The sequence below is a fragment of the Rousettus aegyptiacus genome, unplaced genomic scaffold, assembly GCF_014176215.1.
Source record: "Rousettus aegyptiacus isolate mRouAeg1 unplaced genomic scaffold, mRouAeg1.p scaffold_m13_p_15, whole genome shotgun sequence".
Lineage (NCBI taxonomy): Eukaryota > Metazoa > Chordata > Mammalia > Chiroptera > Pteropodidae > Rousettus > Rousettus aegyptiacus.
In genome coordinates this window covers 7,324,024-7,346,841 of record NW_023416290.1, presented here as the reverse complement: position 1 = coordinate 7,346,841, position 22,818 = coordinate 7,324,024, and the positions used below count along the sequence as shown (strand labels likewise).

General features: G+C 45.0%; 1 protein-coding gene and 1 pseudogene across 3 annotated transcripts in view; one reads left to right on the top strand and one right to left on the bottom strand.

The window, feature by feature from the left end:
• Nucleotides 1-474: 474 nt before the first annotated feature.
• TRPA1 (transient receptor potential cation channel subfamily A member 1) overlaps nt 475-22,818 on the bottom strand; it is a 47,005-nt gene continuing 24,661 nt past the window's right edge. Inside the window, exons 14-27 of one of the 3 annotated variants that reach the window (XM_016153717.2) lie at nt 21,992-22,158; nt 20,670-20,763; nt 18,791-18,850; nt 18,185-18,280; nt 15,546-15,616; nt 14,828-14,990; nt 13,962-14,051; nt 12,259-12,428; nt 10,568-10,697; nt 9,772-9,954; nt 6,857-6,925; nt 6,291-6,401; nt 4,450-4,547; nt 476-3,816 (exon numbers count right to left, since the gene is read on the bottom strand). In XM_016153717.2, coding sequence (XP_016009203.2) covers nt 3,612-3,816; nt 4,450-4,547; nt 6,291-6,401; nt 6,857-6,925; nt 9,772-9,954; nt 10,568-10,697; nt 12,259-12,428; nt 13,962-14,051; nt 14,828-14,990; nt 15,546-15,616; nt 18,185-18,280; nt 18,791-18,850; nt 20,670-20,763; nt 21,992-22,158 — 1,707 coding nt within the window. In that variant the 3' untranslated portion in view covers nt 476-3,611. Of the gene's footprint in view, nt 3,817-4,449; nt 4,548-6,290; nt 6,402-6,856; nt 7,088-9,771; nt 9,955-10,567; nt 10,698-12,258; nt 12,429-13,961; nt 14,052-14,827; nt 14,991-15,545; nt 15,617-18,184; nt 18,281-18,790; nt 18,851-20,669; nt 20,764-21,991; nt 22,159-22,818 lie in introns of those variants that run through there. The other 2 variants (XM_036232797.1, XR_004954578.1) reach the window with 2 other exon arrangements.
• Nucleotides 10,064-10,182, top strand: LOC118612116 (annotated as a pseudogene).

Here is a 22,818-nt window from a genome sequence, read left to right as displayed (position 1 = left end):
GTACCCAAGCAGTGAAGCTGTGCCCAGCCCGAAAGGCCCACTCACTACCTATTAGTGCGCTATTCAAATTAAACAAACTTAAACATTAAAGATAGAACAGAACCACCGAGCACTTTTTGGGCACCATTTTCCCGTTTCGAAGTTGTGTGTGGTGACTGTGCTCTGACCTTGGGTCTCTAAAAGCAGCGATTCAGCTCTTGACAGATAACTCGGCTGAATCTCCACTTGCGGAGGGCATCGTCGAAACCCTCGTGGTATTATCTTACTAACGAGGAAAAGCGCCAGATTTGATGATTCTTATTATACAGCCTAGGGCTCAAAATGGCAGCATCGAACGCAGCTCGAAATATTTTCAGAGAATATAGCTTTTTCTTCTCCCTCACTGGCCATTTTTCATAATTTTATATATACATATATATATAAACTACTTAAAAATTTTTTTTTTTGATTTTGAACAAGTAGACCCGTCACACAGTCAGTACACTTCCTACCATGAAATTAACGGATTCCGCGTTTCAAGGTTTTGCGGACTGCCGTTCGCCAGTTCATGGCGGGAGCGCAGCAGCCGCAGGGTGGCGGAGGCCCCTGTGCAGCCAGGGCCGCCGGGTGGCGGTGCCCCAACTGCCGCGAGCTGGGGCTCTTTCCACTCCTGCGAGTGGGACGATTTGATGCGATGCCTTTCCCATCTTACTTAAATTTGGTGGAAAAAATATTTTTCTTTTTCCGCAAACTTATCACTGGGAGAGTTTTCAGAGCGGCACTGGATGGTGGCATCTCACGCGTTTCTACAGCCAGTTCAGCGCGGGCAGTTCTGGGATTTCCCCGGTCTCTGCAGCGCACTGAGCCTTTGAAAAGGCAAAGCCCTCTGAATCCTCAGGCTGCCCAAGGACCGGCTGTCTCTGTGGAGTCCCCTGTTGAAGACTCAGTGCTGCTTACTGGTTTCATTTCTTCACAGGACCTCACCTATATCTCAAAGGCTGGTGACACCACCCCACAACACAGTGAGCTGGGGCCCCTGCAGGTTTACGTGGTTGGAAAAATCTTGTGTCTGGTGGGAAAATGCATCTGTCTTAGAGATGGCTGTACTCTTCAACCCCCGTTCCTGGGTTGTTTCCACTGTGACTTCCTTAGACAGCACTGGCTTCTTCAGAATCGGTGCTCCATGTCGGCCCAGCACAGGTTCTTGACCGATCTCTGGGGGTCTTGCTGTTGCTGAGTGGATTTGTAGGCAGGAAGACGATTGCCCTGGTTAAGCCACTTGATTTTCCTCTCCCGTGTTTTCCATATGTTGCGGAAGTCCTCAGGTGAGGACTTAAACCTAGGGTCCTGCTCCGCCCCAGGCCTACACCTGCAGCAGGTCTCCGTGAGACAGGTGCATCCTGAGGACAACTTTCTGTGGGGCCGCATAGAGTTGGTTGTTGCCGTAACCAATTCCTGAGCTTTGGTGTTGCTTTAAAACTGGACTTAGAAGCTTGTTCGGAAGGGGCGGTGAAACCCCCTTTCAGGTGTTAAAACTGCTCGTGTTCAAAGGCATGCTAGTGTCAAAGACGCTGGGGTCAGAGACTTCAGACCCGAGGGTTCAGCTGTAACAGGGTGAAGTTTACCCATCAGGAAGCCACTCAGCGAACAGAACTGTGACGGTGGTCCTCTGTCATTTGGCTCTGATTCTGCTTGTTAGACCTCGTTTCTGCAATGTCATCAGGAGGTTTCCCAGTTCCCGATTTTTGCGATTTCCCCATAAAGGCACTTTGGACCTTGCGGCAAGTAGGTGCTACTCTGCGGGGTCCCATGGCCGGCGTGGCACCTGGGATCCGGGGCTACTGGCCCCTCTCAGACCCCAGGCCTGCATGCACTGCGTGAGCTGGCCAAGCGGTTTTTAAACTGAAATGTTTCTTAGATGTACTTTTGATAGGTTAAGGAAAAAACTGCTCCCGCCGTAGCCAATTATTATTTATTTTGGAAGAATGCAACTCATTTCCAGGTTGCCTTTAAAATCTCATCACCTTAAGAATCAGCCTTTAGAATAAACCTATGGCCTAAAAATATTTAGCAGATAGAAGGAAAATCTGGGAAATTCTTCTATGTACTAATATTTACATCCGGTCTTTAGATGTTTTATTTACACCATCTTCTTATAAATCACTATCACTCGAAATCGGATCTATCCGACGAGTGAAAGAACCATCGAGGTCTACAGTGTCCATCTGTTTTAGTCATATTAAAAGAAGGAATTTGCCTGTTTGAGTTTTTACAACTTATAAAAGGGCACTCACAATCCGATAAGATAGTGAGGTTATGCCAAGTGCGTAAGTTGTATCTGAGAAATTCTGGGACCAAACCGGACCACAAATGAAAAAAGGTTCGGTGTTCTCACATTACGTGCTGTCGCCCGGCGCTCCGCCTGTTTGCGTGAGCGTGTGTTTGAGAACGTGTGACAGCGGAAGGCGGGGGCCACCAAGATGCCGCTCTCCGAAGGGGAGACGAGTCCCGTGAGGGGCGCGCACGTGACGGCGAGCAGCTGTCAGGCGCTCTGTACTAGATGGACAGATGGCAGCACGGTCACATCTCGCAGACGTAAGGTCCCGCAGGAAGAGATAAGAGGATAAGAACTGCAGCATAACAACACCTATATAAATAAGAACACACCCAAGCCAGCGCTGTTCAACGTGACAGAAGACATATGTTGGCCGAAGAGATTCGTTGGAGCGTGTACCTCGCGGGGGCGATGAGAGAGTTAACACAGGAATCGGGGGAAAGGGAGAAGAAAAATAAACGAGGGGAAGCACCTTGAAAAGATCCATGATGAGCCATGTGACTGCTTCATGCTTTGCACTGGACATCGAAAGGAAAAAGGGTATGCGCGATAGACACGTTTTTGCAAATCTCAAACAACTAAACGCAGAGACTGGCTCACGCAAGACTCACTGGGCTGACCGTAAAGGTTGTTACGTTTATTATGATCACTGACAAACGGAAAATACAGACTCCACACTTGCTATCTATAGTAAAATTCACGCATATCGTAAGGCCCGTTCATTTCAAGCCTCGGCTCAGAGTGACACGAGGTGCGCTGGGAGCAGCAGGAAGGGCAAGGCCGTTTGTCACGGTCGGAGCAGAGTATACAGGGTTCCACCCGCAGGATCGTCCAGCACAAATAAGGCATGCCAAACGGGAGAACCCACGCTCAGTCTCACCTGTTTAATGCGTCGCGTGTTACACAATTACCGGGCAGTAATCCGGTACTGACGTTTGTATTCTAGCTTGCCAGTTTCATTTATTACTCCTTATCACTGAAAATGTGTGTTCTAGCAAATTACTTTCTACCCATTCAAATAATGAGAGGTAAAGTCCAACTTGAACGTATCAGCTTGAACATATTGGCATATTCCCAATACAAAGCGACTGGCAGAAAATACGAATAGAGAGAGAGCTCACTCTTACAAAGGATGGCAGGAACCATGGTTTTACATGTAGCGAAATGCAATCAGATTTCTACTTTTTACTCTTTCCAAATTGGAAATTAGACCCAGTGCGTGTATTTCTATATTTATGTTTAATATACAAGAAATATATATACATACACAGGAAACCGCTGCATTAGGTGGCCACTGCTAAGGGTACTGAGTTTTCGTCCTTACTGCCTTCAGCACAGAATTCCACCTGCTGTTCCTTTGTTCTAACTGCTCTTTTTTATACCTATCTTGAAAAGAACTATGATTATCTTCATCCTCTGTCTCCGAAATGATCTCCATCTTCTGAATGATGAGTTTAATAAGCTCGTGCTGTTTTTCCAGCAGAGAAGTCAGATCCTTCAGCCTAAAAAGACACAGGTGTTCCATGAGTTTGTTTTGGGTTATCCTTTTAGCCCTTACGAGTGCAGAAAGGCCTCAGCACTAGACGTGTCCTGTATCAGATTACCTGTACTCAAGTGACAGCCTCATGCACAGTAAGAATCCTTCTAAAGAACATATGTTTTTAAAGTGGAAGTGGTTTTCCTATGGTCGTGCGGTTGGTTCATGGCTGGTTTACTTTTGTTCCCATTATAGAGATTAAAACGCCGCTGCACAGAATTGCTAAGTGGCTTATGCAGGGTCAGACAACTAGCAAATAGTTAAGCAGGGCTCTGAACTCAGGTAGATGAACCCCAAAGACCTCACGCTCAACCACTGTATACTAGAGAGCTCCTCCGGGGATCCTCAAAAACTTTCAGTTTCGATGTATGAATTCAGATAGATGGCTTATGAGGAATGCAGCTTACGCTACTGGTTGGCAAATAAGTTGTTGGGTCTAAAACTATCTCTCATGATTCTCAATCTACAGTAATATCGGTCAGTTAAAGCATGGCTTAATACATGAGATAACCCTGAATATGCAATATGACCTTGTACTACGCATCATTATTTACGAGTTTTAAGTTTCTCAAACACAGAGAAAAGGAAAAATACATACCGGTACTTCTGCTTCAATATTTCTACTTCTAAGGATGTATCAACATTTGGTATTTCTTGTCTTGCTTCTTGGGTGTTAAAGAGAAAATGAAACATATGCTATGGGATAAAAAAATTCATAGTTACTCAAGTTAAACTCAATTAAGGAACTATTTCTTAAACACGTGCTATAATTCAGGTACTGAGCCAGGCACGCTAGCACAAATATTCTAGGACACATCGTAGCCCTCATGGAGCTCACATGTCTCTTGAGAGAAGTAGACATGTAAGAGCTATATAGTAAAATTGTATATATTATAATAGTGGGCAGCACAAGATGGATAAATAATATAGGAGGGGTTAACTGGAGCGAAGGGTTGTTTAGGAAAAGGTTTAACCGAATCATTTAGTATTGTCTCATAAAAATGTTCATCAGTGGTATGGAGGTTCCTCAAAAAACTAAGAATTGATCTACCATATGATCCAGCAATCCCTCTACTGGGTATTTACCCCAAAGACTTGAAAACCCATATCCAAAAAGATATTTGCACACTGATGTTCATAGCAGCATTATTTACAGTGGCCAGGACATGAAAATAACTGAAGTGTCTTACAATAGATGATTGGCTCAGGAAGCTGTGGTGCATATATACAATGGAATGTTACTCAGCCATAAGACGAGATGAAATATTGGCATTTGCGTTAACATGGATGGACTTCAAGATAATCATGCTAAGCAAAATAAGGCAGACAGAAAAAGTCGAAAATCACTTGATATCACTTACATGTGGGATATAAACCTAAAAGCAACAAATGAACAGGACAAACAGAGACTCAGGGACATGGACAATGAACTAGTGGTTATCAGAGGGTAGGAGATGGGGGAGAAGGGGAGAGGTACAGGGGGTAAAGGGAGTCAAATATAGGGGGGTAGAGGGAGGGCGAAGTGGGTAAAAGGGATCAAATATAAGGTAGCTGAAGGAAACGGGACTCTGGGTGGTAATCACACAATTGAATATACAGATGTCAAATTATAATGCACACATGAAAATTATATAATTTTATTAACCAATGTTACCCCAATAAACTTAATAAAAAAGAAAAGTTTTTTTCCAGGCATCAAAAAAAAAAAAAAAATTCAAGAAAAGCCATGCAAATTAAAAAAAAAAAAGTCCATCATAAATGATGGTATTTCATACAGGATGAGTTGTTATTTCTCTAAAACTGTTCTGCACTATTATCCAACACGACTGAATTACACGTGGAGAAATCTCTGAGAGGGTCAAAGGCAGATGTGAAATGACCAGGAATGAGGAGCCCAGGCAGGAGAAGACGGCCACTTGCACAGGCCACCCAGGCGGTGAGATGGCCGAGCCTGGGACTGACCAGAAGCGCAGGGCGAGGCGGGGGCGGGTGCCAAGGCCGACATCCTGCCCCGGGCATTCGCCGAGGTGAGGATGCGGCTTTCTCGCTCTTCCCCCGCAGGGGTGTCGGGAGGGAGGGGCGCCGGGGCGCGCGCAGAGCGCGAGCTCATTTCGAACATGCCGAAGTCGAGGGACATCTGAGACACCCCACTGGAGGCGTGCGTGGCACGTGATTGGGAGAAACAGGGTAAACCTGCACCAAGATACTTTCATGGTGTCGCCGGCGCGCCCGCCCGTCTGCTCTCGCAGGGGCCTGGCACGCAGGTAACGCTGTGGGGCGCCGCCGACGGGCGTCCCCCGCGCCCCCACTGCCCCCGCTTCCCCATCACGCTCTTTGCTTTAGACCACAGTGACTTGTTTCCCACAGGCAGCGAGGCTCGAAGGCTACAAAAGGGCGCCAGGTGGTGCCCCATGATTCGCGTTGGCCCCGCGTACTCACTAGTATCTTTCCGCATCGGGGTCGGTTGGGGTACACGACGACGGAAGTCTGATCCACTTTGCGCAGGAACCAGAGCGGCAGCTTCTTCTCCAGGTTGGTGTGAAGCTCCACCTGACGCGCGTCGCGGGTTTGGGGGTGAGAGTCACGCGTGAGCACCTGGGATGCTTACAAGCCCGCACAGAAGCCGCCGCCAGGACAGCCCCCCGAAAACTGCCCCGCGCCCGCTTTACGCGCAAGCAGCTGGGCTGGCCAGGTGCCCTCTGTCCCCGGCGCCCGGCCACTGGCCCCTCGTCCACCGACAAGCCAGGGCCTAGCTACCTGGTTGGCCCCGTGTTGACATAAAAAGAGGCTCGGGCAGTTCCCCAAGTTCTCTGCTGAGATCGCTGTAGGAAATTTTTTTTCCCATTTTGGGTCCTCTGACTACGGCAGGCACACCGGGGAACACGCGCGGGTGTCTCTCAGCACCGACCGAGAGAATGCGCCGCGCTCAACCGCCGCGTTCTCAGAGGCCAGCTATTCCTACACGTGAACCATTTCAACAAGTGTTAGGTAAGCGCCACACTTACCTGCATCGCGATCCGCTTCAGCAGCGCGTGCTTCTGGACCTCGGCGATGTCCCCCACCGCCAAGCCAATCTGCAGGACGACACGGCGGCCAATCACTACCAGTTCCGTGGCTCACCTAGAACGGCTCCCGCGGGAGAGTGTCATGGAATGTACTAGCACTGGCCTCAAAACGCCTCACAGAAAGCCGCAAAGCCCACACACCCGCTGGTCCCAGTAACCCTGAGTGTCATCCTGGAACGTTAAGACATACAAATTAATCTGACATTCATCTTAAAGTTGAAACGTGTTCTTTTGGGAGAGGACAGGGGTGATGTGACATGAAATGCAATTGTTACAGCCACGCAACGTGGCTGGAAACTCTGGGAGTTTAGCATCTAAGGTGAACAAGAGTCACGTGATGACATAGGAAAGTCAAAACATTGAAATGAGGGAATGAAGGAATTTATAGCTTACCTATGTTTGGCAGGAAATGGTACTCTTTAAGGATGAGTGAGGCGCTGGTAAAAAAATTACCCCGTCTAGACATCCATGGCTAGATAGCATTAGGTGAGGGGAAGGGTCAGCTGGGTTGTACTCAGTCCAAATTAAATGAGCTTGCATTCACTCAGTCTATTTGTGAGACGCTCAGTCCTCGCCTATGCTGAACCCGCCCCGGCCCGCTGCAGCCCGAGTCAAAACCCATCCCTGCTCTCAAGGAGCTCAAAGCCAAGTAAGCCCTGCAAGAGAAGGGCCGCCTCTGCCCACGTCACCACCGGACGCCCAGGGCTTAGCGTAGAACAAGGCACGCAGCGGGCACACCGAGCAGCTGCCACACGAACAGGGAGTGCAAACCGGCACCGAGGGCCACTCTGCTCAGCAGTAGGTTTCGTTTGGCACAGGACGTTTTCTGTTTTCTAACTGACAAGCCTTGAGATGACTTCTCTCTCTCTAGATCAGCCCCCATCAAAACTGGCCGTCTCGTCATGTCCACTTCACACATCAGAGACACTGGTCTGGGCTCTGAGCACATCTGAGCCTGTGAGTCACAGCCTTGGCGCTTGTCGGCCATTCGGACGTATGAGTCTCATTATAATGTATTCACGTCAGTTATCAATAAATGATTTAATATCGAATACTATTCGTGTTTAATAATAGCTAACGTTAAATGCATATCATGTTTAAAGTGCTTTGTATTAGCTCATTTCATTCTCACAGCCACCTAGGAAGTAGGTTTTGTTACTCTCTTGATGATCTGTGTCCTCAAAACTATGATAACACGAGAAAGGGGCACCCAGTTCAGACCGGGGTGCTTCTGGGGTGGGGAAGCTCGTTAGGAAAGTTTGCCCAGGAGAGATGACACTTGAGCTGAAAGTTGAAAGCTTTGAAAGGGTCGCCCCAGGGCGGGAGGCTTTCCCGGAGAAGTGCAGAACCCCGGCAGTGGAGGGAGAGCCTGACATGCCCAGTCAGTGTGTGTGGCGTGTGCATCCGGGCAAACGCAGCCAGCAGCGAGGGGGCGGGTCGCGTCGGGGCGAGTCCTGGATCACGACGACCCTTGCATGCTGTGCTCATGGGTCTGACCAGGCAGAAGCTTTTGAAGAGTCATAGAAAGAAAATTGAAAGAGCCACGGACAGGCCCAGCTTTTCATTAACAGAACATTGCTTTGGCGACAAATCGCAGGAAGGATCAGACAGGGAAGTGAGCCGAGATGGAGACTCCTCGGTCTCCCGGCGCAGGACAGGTGCGGCACCGTGAGGGCGCGAGCTCTCGGGAAGGAGGCTCAGAGGCAGACACTTGTTGGAAGCACGGAGGAAAACGGGGTGAGCGGATGTAGACTCTCTTCCAATGGTCTGAGTCAGAGTTCAAAGGACAGAGAACATGGTGGGTCTTGGCTCTGCTGGGTTTGCTTTTCCTCCGGGATGGGCAGGTAGGGCCGCTCGGTGGGCGCTGGATGTGTGGATCATGAGAATGACATTGAACTATCCTGCTGAGCCAGAGTCTCCTCTAGGTAAATGTCTCCCAAAACGTAAGTGATCCTAAGAGACTAGTGTAGGCTTTATGTCATTCTTTATTATTCTTAGTGGTAGCTTTTATTTTCCTAGGTCACCAAAAGAAAACTTGGGCGTTGTGTCAAGTAGGTGAATTGAAGCATTAAGTGGTCTGCACTGTTTTCTTTCCAGAAACTCTGCCTAACAGAGTCCCTGCTGCACAGTCAGACTCAGAAAAAGTGTGTCGAATGTGCACATGTACGAGAAAATGAATGAAGAAAACGTGCCGTGTGGTGCCGGCCGGGGCTCTCCACGGACCTGGGATGATTTCTGCCGCCTCAGCCAGGTGCTTCTGCCGGAGCAGGTGTTCCGTGGAAGGGCACGCTCCCATCTGCTGAGGGCGGCCACCCTTTGGCTGGTGTACAGGTGGCACCTGCATGAGAGGCGCTTCCCCACTTAAACTCTGGTCCGTGAGAAACTCGAGAGGAGAGACAAGTTCTTACTCCTTCCCTCCACGGTCCCTCCCTAACCTCTGAACTTCCCCTGCTGCCCTGAATTTAGCAGCACGCACCGTTCACCTTTACTGCTTTATTCTGCTTTGCAGCTCTTCATAGCATTTACCATCCCGTGGCATCGGGCCACACGGTCGTTTGTTTACTACATCACTTCACGACTCGTTTATCACGTAAGGACTGAGGATCGATCTGTTTTGTTCACCACTGTCTCCCAACGCCTGACCAGTGTCTGACATTTAGAACTTCTCGGTAAATATCTGCCGGGTGACTGCATCTTCGCATCACTGGGCCCCACACTAAAGAAATGTTGAACAAATGGCTTTTCTAGGTGTCCCTTTTTCCCTTCGCGGAGGAAAGTTAAGGAAGCCAAGAATAATTATTATTAAATGGCCCCAAATGATCGACCAACAGGATATACAAGAATAAATTACTTACAAGTAAATTCATGAGGACGATTGGGACAAATATTGTGAAATTAATAAGTTGCATAAAGGACAAAACTGGATATGCCAATTCGTTTCTCAGAAACGGTTCTAGAAAGGCGTCGCGATAGTTAACGTCCCCTAGCATCATGCTGAAGGTCTGCATTATGGAGAGCAATGGAGAGCTGAAAGCATCCTGAGAAGACAGGTAAAAATGAAATGCAGAGTGCACATAAGGAGAAAACTTTTCCTGGAGAGTAAAAATGGTAAAACTCATAGTTATTTTTAAAAGTCCTAGCACTATAGTCTGCAGCCATACTACCCTGACCAAGCCCGATCCCATCTGATCTCAGAAACTAAGCAGGGTCAGGTCTGGTTAGTACTTGGATGGGAGACCACCTAGGAAGACCAGGTGCTCTAGGTGTAAAAAAATAAAAAAAATAAGGGATTGTAAGCGGACAAGGTCCTTGCAGTTTGTGAGGTCAACGAAGGGTCGCCTCACCTAAAATATATAAAGTCATAGCACTATAGCTACTAAAATACAATGATAAGAACTACTTGTGGCAAAGTCATCAAAGAGATCTTTTCTGCACCTATAACAAGTCATCGTGCATTATACATAAACTTTTTGACTATGGAAAAAGTTATTTAGTAAGATGGTACTTTTCCCCCCAAACAAAAATTATTTGAATGCTAATACATCAGATAAAATTAAAATAGTCAAATATTGTATTATTGACTTTCTGCATCATTAAGATTTAAGTATAAATATATGTTCCCAATAGTCACAGCAACAGAATCAGCCTCACCTGTATACTCAGGAGGACGTAGAAGCTGAGTCCAAAAGCCAAGAAGAGGAAGATGAACGCAACCGTGGACCTCAACAGAGTTTTCATAATTACCTGCAGCATAACGATGAAAATGCCGCAGTTTTCGAATCTAGGAAAATTTGAAAAATTAAAACATTTATTCACTCTTCCGGTCCAGGTGTACCTCGATCAGCGCCAGTATATTTATCACGCACCGGGTAATAGTTTTCACAGATGAGATCACCAACCGTTACTTTCAAAAGGGACTCATGAGAATTCATGGATAGTCAGGTCTTCTTTTCGAGCTGTTCAGGAACCTGCTTGGTTTCTTTTTTTTTTTTTTCTTCTTGTCAGCGTTTATCCTTGACCATTTTACCCCTGGACCACCGGACATCTTACCACTTCAACCACAGTAGGAGGGAGAAACGAGAGCTCCCCGGTGTCAGAGATGCCGCCACGTGCTTGGGAAGGGCAGTCGGGAGACGAAGACCTGCGTGGTGCTTCCGGCGGGCAGTGACAGAACGAGCTCAGGCCCCGGAAGCCACCTGTCCACCCGTCACAGGACACGCGCCCGGGGCTCCCGTCCGCCATCCTCACAGCTCCCTGAGCTTTCCTTTTTCTCCCCCAGCAGCCTACACCGTGAAATGTTTGGGGAGACAGCGGATGTCCTTTGGCAAAGACACCTTGTTACAAAGGGGGTCACCAGATCTTAAAGCCGAAGGGGACTTCAGAGGTCTTAGAGACTAAGTTCCAGGGACTCGCCAAAGTCACTGGTAATGATAGAGCCAAGAGAGTGGCACTCCCTGGACCTGTCTGGAAGCCTCTCGCCTTCCAGGCCACTCACTGCTCTTCCCACCACATTGTGTCCTGCCCGGGGGCCGGGCCTCAGCCCACAGCTCTGTGCTCACGGTGTGGCAGTGAAGGCCACGTGCTGGGGAAAGCGTGGTCCCTGGGGTCGAAAAGTCCTTGTTGAAATGCCTGCCTCTGACTTACTAGCCAAGATCTTGGGCAAGTTACTTAACACAGTGCTGTAGTGTCTTTTATACACATTTACCTCTTGCTATTGTGAAGATTATGTGAAATAACCTGGTTAACTCTACATTAGCAATTGTGGAAGATAGGGGAGCTTAGCCCTTTTCTCCCCTCTAGAATTAGATTCTCTGGGTTTACTTTTTCCCTTGTATCACCATCATTCTCCATACCTATCATCTCATTTTGATCATTTTAATCTAGATAAATGCTTACCCAATACTATCAGATCAAACAAGATTAGCCATTTACTCCCCACAGTGAATCTAGATTTGTCTAGGCTGGTGGCTCTTGGACCTGGGATGATTTTGCCACTCCGAAGATAGGTGGCAATTATCTGGAGACATGGTTTTGTTGTTGTCGATGTTGGGGAGGGTCAACAGTGGTATCTAGTGGGTAGAGGCCAGGGATGCTGCTAAACGTTCGTCTGCGGGACAGCCCCCCACAACAGAGAATTATCTGGCCCTGGATTTCAGTACCGCCAGGGTGGAGAGAAGCCCTGGTCCGCCCTCTGAACTCCGAGCCTCCCTCCCCGTTTCCTTCACAGCCTAAAACAGCTGGGAAAGGACCGAGCGAGTTATAAGCGTGTGGCACTGATGACGGCTCTTCTCTTGACACTAAACATGCCCAAAGGATGTGGGGATCGGTCCAGCCGGTTTTACCTCTGCAGATACAACAGGAAGTTCATCCAATATAAGAAAATGGCGACTGCCCCACACTGCCACTGCGCGTGAGCCGGCAGCCCGACGAACAAGGGCGACACGAAGATGATGCTCGTCGTGTAGATCACCCACTCGACGCCGTTGTTGTTATCCGAGAAGTAATTGCTTTTCTGGAGTTGGAAAGGAGCAAGCGTTACCACGGGCAGGGACCGGGGCCTTTCGTCTTACGGGCGGTCACACACATGCATGACCAGCGACCACGCTTTTCTGGCGCGGCGGCCGGGGAGGCGTCTAGCGCCAGGGGGCCGGCTCCGGCCCGCCTGGACTGCACGCACAGGCCTGGTCGCAACCTGGTTGGAGGGGGCCCGGCCTCAGGACAGTGGATAGTGTCTGGGCTTTCCCCCCAGAGTCCGCGCGCACGTGGCCTTCTCAGGGTGCAAACGAGTGAAAGCTGCTGCCGAGGGGGTGTGAAGCCTGTGCCCGACTCGGTGACCACAACGATCTGGCGTCACCTCCCGTTCTGAAAGACGTGATGCCGCAGAGACCATATAAATAGCAATAAGAAAATGTGGAAAACGAATCCAACAGAGAAGTCATATAATTTTACGGTTCAATATAGACTATTACCTGTCATCCTCATGTTTAAAAAATGAAAATAATGATGAGGGTAAGCAATATGCCCTAAATCATTTAATGTACAATGGAACAGTCTAGCTCTCAGAACTGTGACAATTTACTGAAAGTATACACACACACACACACACACACACATATACATGTATATATATATACACATATGTACATATGTACATATGTGTATATATATATACACACATATATATGTATTTGCAATGTATATTACCAAACAGATGCAAAGCACTATTATCATCATGCAAATATCCATGTGTTTATAAATGAAGTACTGTATAAAAGGTATATTACCTTTTAAATACCCTCAAATTCACAAGAAGTATACCCCCAAAATAGATAATAAAAGACTTAGAAATAAAAGATTGATGCCATTTATCAGTCAAATCAAAGACCTGCAGATAATTTACATAATTCTTGGGTCTGATCTGAACTTGGCTCACCCATTTAAAATAGTAGACTTTAAAGAAAAAGGTATGCTATACAAGTTTCCAAATTGTATTATAACTTGAAATTTTATTCAATAAAGAAAAGCATTCCTGTTAGGAAAGGAATTCAAAGAAAGACTCATTTGAAACAGAGCCTTGAGCCAAGTAATTTCTTTTATTAAAATTTGTGTTAAATTTATTGTGGGTGACATTGCTGATAAAATTATACAGGTTTCAAGTGTACAATTCTATAAACACATTAAACATTATCAGGTTAAAAATCTAACTATTATGTTAGCGAATCATTAAACTGCTGTCAGAGAAAACAGAGAAGTCACTCGTAAGTTCATTCGTAGCTGAGCAGACACACTAGAGCCTAGTAAAACCGGAACATCTCTGTTTCAGAAATATCGAAGGCACCATACAGTGCAGAGAGCTTATCTAAAATCATGTGAACTCTATAGCGAACTCTATATTTTAAAGAGTTTATGTTTGGTATTTCCAATCTATATATTTATCAAAGTAGTGACCTTATTTTGATATGTACTACTAATAATTTATCGATTCATTTATGTTCAGCATATTAAAATATTTACAACTTTAGAGACATAAAATGTATTTTTTTACCTGTTGGAAAATTTGAGCCAGTTCTTTGCAATATCCAAATAAACTTGTTAATAAAACTAAAATCATACAAACTTTTATAAGATAGGAATTCTGAAAAAAAAAGTATAAGACAAGCAATTAGGAAGATATATATATATATTAAAACAACACTTTTACTTCTTTATCATTTCCACTATTCAATAGCTATTTTGTTTTTCTTCTGCTTTGTTTCTATGTACTGTCCGGATTTGCTTTAAACAGAATATTACTATGTGCCAATATAAAGACATCACACACTCATTTCATAATGTCCTTATTAAGAGAGACTCAGATTGCCAACTGAAGTCTAAAGGGATGTGCACCTGTAGACCTATGTAGAAAATTATTTTACCATGGTAAAATAATTTATCATTTAAAAGCTTTACACGCACATTTTAAAATGTACGATTCTGTGGCATCGCGGATACTCACGACGCTCTACAGCCATCACCACCGACTGGTCCCATGACTCCTTCATCACCCCAGACAGAAAGCCCGCCCCCGCGAAGCACCGCACCTGCCCCCCGCCAACCCCGGCTGCCGCAAACCGCCTTTCCTGTACGCCGGTTTTGAAGTTCTATACTTTAGCTTTCAAGCAAGCATCTCATACAGGTCGACTCCCTTTAAATCTATTTACAAATTCATTTATTGACCTATTTATTTTCCCTCTCGTTCTATAAAGAATTTTGGGAGAGATTGCTACCATATATGAATTCTATAGGCTCTTCATAATAAAGTCCTGGTATTCTAGGTTTCTTATGGAGTTAGGATTTCTAAGGGGAACAAAGGCACGCTTTTGACAATCCTCTATTTTAAAAGGTTGAAATACAACAATCAATGGCAAATACCTTGGTGTCTAATACTTCAGAACGATCACTGGTTTCATTGATGATTCCAGTTGAGTTGAAAGCCAGACCTGGCTTTATGTTGACAACAAGAAAGGTCATGGGCAGGAGACCGAGACAGTAAGATCCTAGGTTCAAAATATGGGCTCTAAACCCATACGCCAACCTAGAAAATAATTATAAGTAAACCATAATTGAGTAAGTTCAACAACAAAAAAAATATTTCCTTGAGATCCCTGTGGAAAAAGTAGCTACGGCCTCTCTCAGAAATTTATTTTGTAAATCCACTGAACTTCAGAATCGAGAAGATCTTCACATTCGCCTTTTTTAGTTTCAGAAAAGGAATCTCAGCTTCCTGGTAAATCGTGATTTATTTAAAATCTCTCACCAGTTAAGGGAAGGGCAGAGACATAATCTCCTACCTCTGACCGGAAGTTGGTTGCTCTTCCCAGAGATGCACCTCACTTCATTGCTCGCTGAACTACAGGGCCCATGGATGCTTCTCCTTGTCTCATATAGTGACCACCCCGCCCCCCACTCCCCAATACTCCCTTTTACATCAAAAATAAACAATATCATTATTTTTAATGCCAAAATTTGCCTTTGACACATTTCTTTTTCAAAGTGTAAAACATTAAAATACTCTTAAAACATAATTGTTTAGAAGACCTAGTAAATTTAATGGAGGTATCATTAAAAAGAAATAATACTTAATACTCACCATTTCATCAGTAAATATTCCTTACACACAGGATGGTTGAGAAGCTCTATGCGGTTATGCTGTACCATTGCCTGAGAAGTAGGGAAAGATAAAAAAAAAAAATACAATCATATGAAACTATTGAGTATAAACTAGGCTTTTTGTTTGCTGGTTTTATAACTTTATTTGATATTATAAAAGCAACAATTGTTTATTTTATAAAATTTGAAAAACCAAAAATTATATCGAGAATATATATTTAAAACATGCACGCACACACACACACACAAGCTATAAGCAAGTATTTGACTCTGTCCCTTTCAATTTATCATTGGTTCAGCTAGGGAAGCTTTTCAATCTTAAAGTTAGAACTGGAAAGGACATTAAAAATAAATAAGCAAGAGCTACGCCTTTGGTTTTTCCGTGAAGAAACTCAGACTGCTCTTTCCGGAAGGATTTTAAATAGTAAAGCATGAATAACAGTAGTTAAATTAGCCTGTAGGTTATAATTTTTATGAGTTATTAGGAATTACTAATATCTATTTCAAAACTAATTTTTTAAAATTATTTAAGAAATACATAGGGGAAGTGGTGTCAGCAAGACGGTGGGATAGGGAGCCCCAGACCCTCCTTTGCCCACGGAGATGGGAGATATACCTTAGCAACAACACATGGACCAACTAGCTCTGCGAGAAATCCAGAAACCAGGTAAGAGGTTTCTGCACCCGGGTGAGCCTGTCGCCAAGAAGAACCGCATCACAGACACTAGGAAAGTTCATGGCTGTTACTCGCCATGGCCCATCCCCCGGCATAGAGCAGTGAGACCAAGAGAAAGCTCCCAACTCACGCCTTCTACCCCAAGGGGGGAAAAAGAAGAGTGGAGCCCGCGGCCAATGTTCCGACTTTCCGGGGGGCTCCCGAGGAGCCAGTGTCTGTCTTGGCTGGATCTAAGCGCTGACAAGCTCATCGAGATTTTCAGACTTCTGCGCTCAGTAATTTAACTTCCTAGACCAGACTAGCAGGAGACTGAGACAAGATCTTAAGTTCCAAATACGGACTCTAACCCTACTCCGCTCTCAGAACTAAGCCAGGGCTGCTGTGCTATTAAGGCACCTTTCAATCGTGTGGTGTCTTTATTCAAAATGAGCCTGTTTCATATAAATTATACTGTGTCTATACTATATAACACCGGTTTCTTTCTAAAAGCTACAAAGATTCTCATCTTGGTGATGGTGACAAACTCTTTCTGGTAGAAGTATTGCCTGTTCTTTAAATTACAATAACACACACACACACACACACACACACACACACACACTACACGAAAATTCTCCAAGTATAACTGTAGCATAGTTACTTTTAAGTCTCTTGGCTGAGAGAGACTTAAGAGTAACCATAACAACAACTGCGAAATAAAATATACTCCAGCGGCGCTAGAACACTTTGCAGAGGGCAAACGCGAGAGTCAGCTGCCATCACCAGCACGTGGGCATCAAGTCCGCACGACTCTGCTTCCTCCCCTCCCCAAGTACTCGGTAAGCCTTCTCGATGTCGCTTTCGGTGATGGCTGGTACCATGGTCTGCACCGAAGCCTTTCATGTAGGGAGATGAATTCATTTAAAACGAATGAAAATTCATTGGTGTACATCAGTGCTGTCCAAAGGAACGCTCTCAAATGATGAAAACGTCCTGTGTCCTGCCACTGAATATGAGAGCCACAGAACGCAGAGGCTTCCCGAGTGCTAGGAATGGGCTAGTGCAAATGAAGAAGTGAATTTTTAACTTTATTTAATTTTAATTAATTTTAATTTAAGTTTTCACATGCGGCTCACGGTTACAGCACGGATCTAGAACCTAGACCACAATTTACAAATCCAGTCTCAAATATGTTTTCTCTTGCATGCATGCAATTTTATTTGCCAGTGCTTGCATAAGCCTGGGCTGCCATTCCCACAAGGGATCAATTTGTTGAAACTGGTAGCCCTGGTCCTTTTAGACTGGGACCCCTGACTGGGACCCCCTCATCTGTTTCCTGTTCCCTCTGCAGTTATTTGAGTTTGAGACCCTTGGTTTACATAGAAGTAGACCAACCGTGTGGCTTTAATTGCCTCATCTGCTAGAAATGTAAAAGCGCTCTTTGGAGTAAGAGCTGTTTGGGATCAAGTCTCTTGGGAAATGTGGGTCCATACTGTGCATTTAGGGTTTACTCTTTCAGAAGGATCTAAGAGCTTCTGGGAAAGGCTAGAGTTTAGCGTGGAGCCCAGTGGTTGGCTGAACTCGGAAGCTATGACTATAAAATGCCGACTCCTGCACTTTCCTCTGGTGTATACTGGAGGGAACTCTTAAATACGCATGTCTGCATTTAGTGGGCAGCCAGTGCTGGCCATGGTTTATTGCATTTTGGGTTGGGGCAGGTTTAATGTGACCATGAGGGATAAAGTGATCAAGAGTGTGGAACTTTAATAAGAGGACCAAATTATAGCAATTGTAGAAAATGATTGCTTTCTTTACTAACAAAAATAAAGGGTTGGGCCACCTGGCAGACAGACTTAAAACTACAAATCTGGCATTCTCTCTGGGCCCTCCATGAATTATTGTACCAAAATGTCACAGAACCCATAGAAACTAAACTACCCAGAAAATGAAAGCACTGGACTTACATTGAGGGTGGTGAGAGGCTCATATGTAACACCCTGTGCAGATGCTTGTTTGGTGCATTCTAATGGCCACTGAAGATATCTGAAATTATACTCGATCTGTAGAAATAATTGTTAAAAATTACAGTCTAATAGAGACCCCAAAACTGTTGTTGACAAATCATACACGCAAGCCTACAATTCTGCTAAAAATTAAGTGATTCAAATAAAGTTGAATCATTTCATAGTGAAGAAAAGTCAATTAAATTATTGTAGATTAGTGTAAAAAATAAATCTAAAAAAGCTGTTGTTTGATTTTTAACTTATAGTCATGGAAAAAGACGAACTATAAAAAGATCACTTAGACCTTTTAGAAGGTCATTCTTCAAGCAATACTACCCAAGAAAAGATTAAGACTAGAAACAACTCTACATAATGCTATTAGACAATTAACATATTGTGGGGAAAGTAAGGATCTAAGGCAGAAATACTCATAAGTAGATGATGTAATAATATGACAAACGAAGACACTAATTACCCTCTTCTGAGACTGTGGAACGCTGGCGACACTTTCAATATTCTTTAAAGAACTATAATAAACTTCAAATTATTATGGTAAAATAAACTTACGTGGTAGTCTCGGCACGACTTTTCTTTCATGGAGGGTATTATGCAAAAGTCTAAAAGTACCTTGGAGAGAGGAAAGGTGTTGGGCAGGAGACGAGATATGAGACAGGATTTGGTCTCATTTCTAAAAGAACACTGGAGGTACCCCCTTCCCTCCCTCTGCTTCCTGCACCTCAGAGATCAGCTACAATCCACGCCATTCAGGAACAAAGTTCAAAAAGCGAAATGTTACAATGACTACTGCATGACTCAACACTAAATGATTCAGAAAAATGCCACGTCTTGAGAAGGAAATGGTATTTACTAGAATTTGAATAAGAAACGTTCCACTAGTTTTGCTAAGATTCAACGTCTCCGACGTCTTTCTGGGCTTCTAGAGAACAACATATAAATGATTCAGGATTCCTTTGCTCTGCATTTTGTAGTAATGATATATTGTCCCTAATCAGCTTTCAGCTGAGCCCTGGGGACTTTCTTTGGCCAGGGTCCCATCTGCATCACTCGAGCCTGGAGTAAGCAGTGTGTTTGCTTCTGTACCCGAGCTACTGGCAGCAATGACAAAGCATTTGTCTAGAGCTGCCTGGACGGGACAGTGGGGAGAGATGTAGGAGAATTACTGATGGCCCTGCGGACGCGCCACGAAGGGAGAGAACACCGACTGGGTCATTAGAGCTGCCCAGAGGGCGTGTGGGGACAAAGGTTTTTGTGGGGTCCCTGCCTATGTGAACGATTTGAGTCACCCCAAATCTGTGTGTTGGCACATTTCAGGTGGCTCAAATTCATGACCCCAAAAAGAAACACTGCCCAGCCAGGCTGCCCTCTTAGAACCAGATCTGGACACAAGGCCCCAGATGACCCCATCAGTTCATCCCCCAGACCTCCTGGGGCATCTGGTCAACCCCACCTGAAGGACAGCACCCCGAAGGGGCCCCACTGGGAAGGTACTGCTGGTCTCAACGCCAGGGGGCCTTAGAAGGTTTCGAGGAAGTCTGTTGGTGACGAGGTAGCAGTACCAGGGGCCATAGTAGGCAACATGAAAATAAAGCAAAGCTGGTGAGTAGTGCCGTGCGAGGCAGGAACAGAGAGGCAGGGCTGGTTGCCAGGGCTGGAGAGTGTCGAGATCATCGGGATGGGCCGGATGAAGGATGCTGGGCCCGGGAAGGGGGCCAGGTTCCGGGGAGGGAGGGTGTACGTCACTCAACTGTGTGATGTGAGGCTACACAAAAAGGCCTTTAAGTTCTCCTCTTTTTAAAAACATTTCACAACACTAAAATACAAAGTCATTATAGAAAACTAACTAGAAAATATATAGTAGCATAAAGAAAAACCAGTCATAATCCCACACCTATGAAAAAATCTTAACATTTTACTGTATTTTCTTAATTATTTCCTATGTTTTCCATATGTGAGTATTTCTAACATATATGTTTTACTAAGAAGCCAGATATCTGATCCTTAAGGGGAGCATCCTGGTTTTCAATGTTAGCCACTAGTGCAAATTTGAAACAATAGCATGGCTATTCTCTTTCTCTAAATATTTAACATTTTATCCATGTATGCATCCTTCAATTAAAAGCACATCTGGAGGATTTATTCAACTAGCGACCACTGTTAGGAGTCTCTGCTCTAGACTTGGATTATTTGAATTAAAAAAATCTGTTGCCCATATTTTCCAATAGTGCACAGGACAAGTCCAAGTGAGTCCTTCTTAAATATTTGTTGGCTGACTTCCCTTATAGCCAGTGGAAAACTAGAAACTCTATTTAAAGATGGAAATTACTATTATTTAAGTGGTGATTACAACTACGAATCCTCACATTATATAATATGTCAAGCATATATCTAGAAGGAATTTTTTTTTTTGGGGGGGGAGGGAGCTTACTTTCATGCATTCAGGGAGGTATTCTACCATTTCCATGACTGGATATTTATTGCATGGCGAAGTATGATTAAAAACCTTAAGACATTCTTCCCATCTGTAAAGATAAAATGATAAACACAAGTCTTAATGCTTCTGTTCTACACAACAGATATTCAAGATTATATTTTTAGGAGAAACCTGAATTGGTTTCAGTGGAACCAATATTTGAACCAGGATCAATTCATTAATAGGGTTCTTGTCCATTAATGGAAATTAGAAATGTGGGCGAATTCCAGGATAGCTATTCTCTTTCTCTAAATATTTAACATTTTATCCATGTATGCATCATATATTGAATTAAACTGCAAAATAACGTGTCAAGGGCACTAACAAGCGTGAGTTCTGCCAGAACATCGCAGAGTCTGCCCCTTTCTTCCTCAACATCCAGTCAGACAAGATAAGGAGATATTTACGATACCATGGAGGAAATGAATCTACAACAGGAAGTAAAGTAGAGCCCGTGTACCTCCAAGAGCCTATCTATGTAATAGGAGAGTAGTTCTAAAACTACGCAGAGAACTTTTCTGTTAACCCTATCAATAAATTCCATCTGGAACGTCTTCGTAATCAGGAGGAAACATCTGGTCGCCCGCTGCCATTGACTGGCGCTTCAAAAGAATGGGAAGCAGAGGATCCTGAGATTGTGCTCAAAAACACACGCTCGATCTGCCTCGAATATGGATTGTTCGCCTCTGCGTCCACCACTGGGTAACACTGGCCCTTGCGCATGTCCATCTGTGCTGGTACAGAAAGGTTTACGCACGAGAAGTGGGGCAAAGGACATGCCAGCTTCATCACTGAAACTCCCGGCAGGCTGGTTCAAACACCCAGGACCGCAAAAGATCACGTGTCAAAAGAAATCTCGTTAGTCAGCACTAGTAACAATGCAGATTTACCTTGTAGAATATTTTAACCAACATGGAGTTTTGGGGTTTGTGTTGGCAAGAGAGTGTTGGGGGTGGGGGTTCAGGTAGGGCAGGGCAGACTCTGCTTGACAGTGACCACAGTGCCAGACGCTACACATGCCTGAACCCCGTGAGTCTCACGAGACAGCCAGGAAGGCAGCCTGTGCTCCGTGATTAGAAATGGAAACTGAAGATCAGAGAGGTTAAGCAACGTAGCTGCTGTCACCCAGAGTTTGCTGAAAACTTTAATGTAAACCAACATTTAGAAAACGCTGACTAATGGCCGAAACTCACTCTTTCCCTCTGTTTCCTCTCAGGTTGTGAATCATCCCCCCTGCCAGTGGATGCTCGGTGACAGTGGACAGGGACACAGCATACCTTTTGCTCCTGATGGCCGTGAGAACCACCTCCTTCCGCTTACTGTGAATTGCGAAGTGCAGGAAGGAGGCGTGCTGCTTGTTCAGGACGATGTCAGCATCGTAGCTCAGAAGAAGGGCGACAGCTTTGGCGTGGCCTTCCCGGGCCGCAAAATGCAGCGCCGTGTTCTTTCAGAGAAAACAAGAACGGGAAAACCCAGTGACGACGGCTAATCATCCTTCGGCTGCTCGAGTGCCCTGTTTCCTTGTCGAACTGCTCAAAAGGTATTACGCACAAAACTATTTAATACCCAGGCACATAGAGTTTAAAACTGGTGTTCAGAATCCAGCTTCAGAACCATGAGTTTATAGTTCAAACAGGGGTCGCGGGGTAGGGTACCGGGGGCGGCGGGGAAGATCTGTGCGTGTGCATGTGAATTCCAAGTGGTTCGTTTAGCCTTGCTTTCGCTCAGTGGGATGATTCCACAAGGACAAAGGACAAACTCTCAGGGTAAGGATGCTGGCATGAACAGAGAAGCAAATGTTTCTGGGAGAATTATCGTTTAGTGGAGCAGCAGTTTCTAGATTTAGGGTTTTCACAGGCTTGTAAATTTTTTTTTTTTTTAAAGCAGAGATTGCTATAAGGTTGTTGTCAGTCTTTAATTTTGCCACATTTTGAAAGGCAATGACAATATTCCTCCCTCCATCATTTTGTGAAAGAATTGACATTCTAATACTTGCCCCGCCCCCCTCAAGAAAAGGAGGAAGAAAATCATAGCAGAATAAAGGACTGTCCTTCCCATCGAATCCACTCAGCTTTTATGAAGCCTTACGCTGCTCTCTTCACGG